Source organism: Egretta garzetta, unplaced genomic scaffold (genome assembly GCF_000687185.1).
Source record: "Egretta garzetta isolate BGI_Z169 unplaced genomic scaffold, ASM68718v1 scaffold454, whole genome shotgun sequence".
Taxonomy (NCBI): domain Eukaryota; kingdom Metazoa; phylum Chordata; class Aves; order Pelecaniformes; family Ardeidae; genus Egretta; species Egretta garzetta.
This window is the reverse complement of record NW_009259429.1, coordinates 2,276,374-2,278,466: the sequence shown is the minus strand read 5'-3', so window position 1 is coordinate 2,278,466 and position 2,093 is coordinate 2,276,374. Positions and strand designations below refer to the sequence as shown.

General features: G+C 41.7%; 1 protein-coding gene across 1 annotated transcript in view; it reads right to left on the bottom strand.

Moving 5' to 3' along the window:
• Positions 1–2,093, bottom strand: part of NAV2 (neuron navigator 2) — a 238,692-nt gene that overhangs the window by 112,700 nt on the left and 123,899 nt on the right. Inside the window, 1 exon segment of the mRNA XM_035892631.1 lies at positions 2–884. Within this exon segment, the coding sequence (XP_035748524.1) occupies positions 2–884 (883 nt within the window).

The following is a 2,093-nucleotide window of genomic DNA, read 5'->3' as shown; positions in this document are numbered from 1 at the left end:
CTGAGACTTCTGATGAGAAGGCCCGGAGCCGGCTTTCCCGCTGCGGCTTCTCTCGCCTTCCTTTGCAGGAACGGGGGCACTTGAGGATTTCCCTGTGGTGTTTTTCATTCCTGGTTTTGGTATTCCACTGTGCGAAGGGGCAGAGGCCTCCTTCTTGGCACTATTCAGCTTTCCTCCTTTAGGGATAAAGCTTGCGATCTTGGAGGACTTTTTTGGCATCTCTGTTGTTGCTAGTGCTGTCTGATCTTCTTTTGGTTCCTCTTTCATGTCCAGCTTTTCAGTAACAGATGTTCTCTTTGCAATGTCTTTACTTTTATCCTTTTCTTTCTCTTTCTGTTTCTCTTTATCCTTCTCATTACCCTTTGGAGAACTTTTCTTATTAGTTAGTGCCCGGCTAAAAGTCCTTTGTGCAATTCCCTTGAGTGCAATTTTGGGACTACTGGACATTGATCCTGGATTGTTCACATTCTGATTCGTGGCATCAATTTCTTCGCTTTCCTCAAAGCTGAGAAGAGTCTCTAGCTTTTCACAACTGTCGTCCCGAGACCCCGGACACTCAAGCGTTGTCCCTCCCGCTTTGGAGCCTCCTTTGCTATTGAAGAGTTTTAATTTTTCAAGCATGGATTTTTGACCGTTAGGAGTTGTTTTGGCAATTTCCGATGGTGGCTTTGGAGGCTCTGCCACGGGCTGCTTTACGGATAACATGGAAGACGTAGCTGTGTGCTTAGCACTAAGGGACTTGCTGCGCCAAGGTTTAATAGCAGAGCTGGGCTGAGGGATGGCTGATGAGTTATTGCAACTAACAGTACTGCTGCAGCTTTGAACTGAGGATGAGACATTTTCATTCATTCCTGTGGGCTGGGAGGCTGTACTGTCTGCAGACTCTGGAAAAAAACAAAAAAACCCAGAAAACCAACACAGTAGTACCTGATCTTATAGCTAGTCTGAGATTCTTTCTGTAATGAAACATTAGGAACTTTACACTAATAATGTTAAAAAGATAGACACACATCATTATTTTCAACATCAGTATCACTTAAAGAAAATAAAAGCCAGTTTGCTTTTCCTGCCCAGCAGAACAGCAACGAGCTCCTACTATGTAATTTACATTTACTTGCTGCTTCAAGAAAAAGGAGAAAAAAAAATCTCCTCCAATTCAAACCAAAATGTGTTTTGCAATGTGCTCTCCCTTATTAAGTTCATAATACTTTTTCATTAGCAAAAACACAGTGCTATTTTCTAACTAAGGGTTCCCTCTGCTTTTGGCAAAATATTTGCTGTCCAAGTTCAATTCTTAGAAAAACCTCAAACATATTTTTTAACAAAAGGTAGAAGAAAACTCCGTGCACAAAAATAAAACTGACTGTGTCCTTATACAGTGAATGTACATTAAGTATTACCGAATATCTTAATCCAGCTGTAAGAGAAACCAGTGGCAGCAACAGTACAGCCCTCCTCCCTCAGAGAAAGCAATTCTTTTATTTAGTTAGTTCCTTTTAATGTTATTTGTTCGTGTTAAGAAATTATTTCAGAGCTTAAAGAGAGCTTGAAAAATCACACTCACCTACCAGTGGCCACTTCTCCTCTGAAGTTTCTCTTTGCAGAGTTTCCTTTCTGGAGACGTTACTCTCTCAATTATCACAAATATGTTTTCTGTTAAACTGCTCATGTTTCCAATTAAGTTTTGTCATCTATGTCTGTTCGCCTGCCCAGCAGCCTGCTGGGGATTAACGGCTCTTACCTATATTTCCCTGCCCTCTAGCAATAAAGTAAACTGTGTATAGAGCTGCATTTTTTTAATTCAAAAATCAACAGCGGTTGAGAGTGTGCGTTTTCGGCAGCAGGAGCAGCCCTGTGAATTCAGCCCTGTAAATCATGAGCCGCTGCAACCACACAGGGACTGCTTTACTTCACTTTCAGCTGCTCAGCGAAGATACGGCTCTGTTAACCTCCCTCTGATCCAAACCAGGTCTACTAAAGATTTAAAGCACATACATCTTTCAGACTTAGCGTAGAATCGGGTTTCTAAGAGTATTAGAGACTCGTTAATACTAAGCTCAGTCATTTCACGTGGTTATGGATGAAGGGGGATA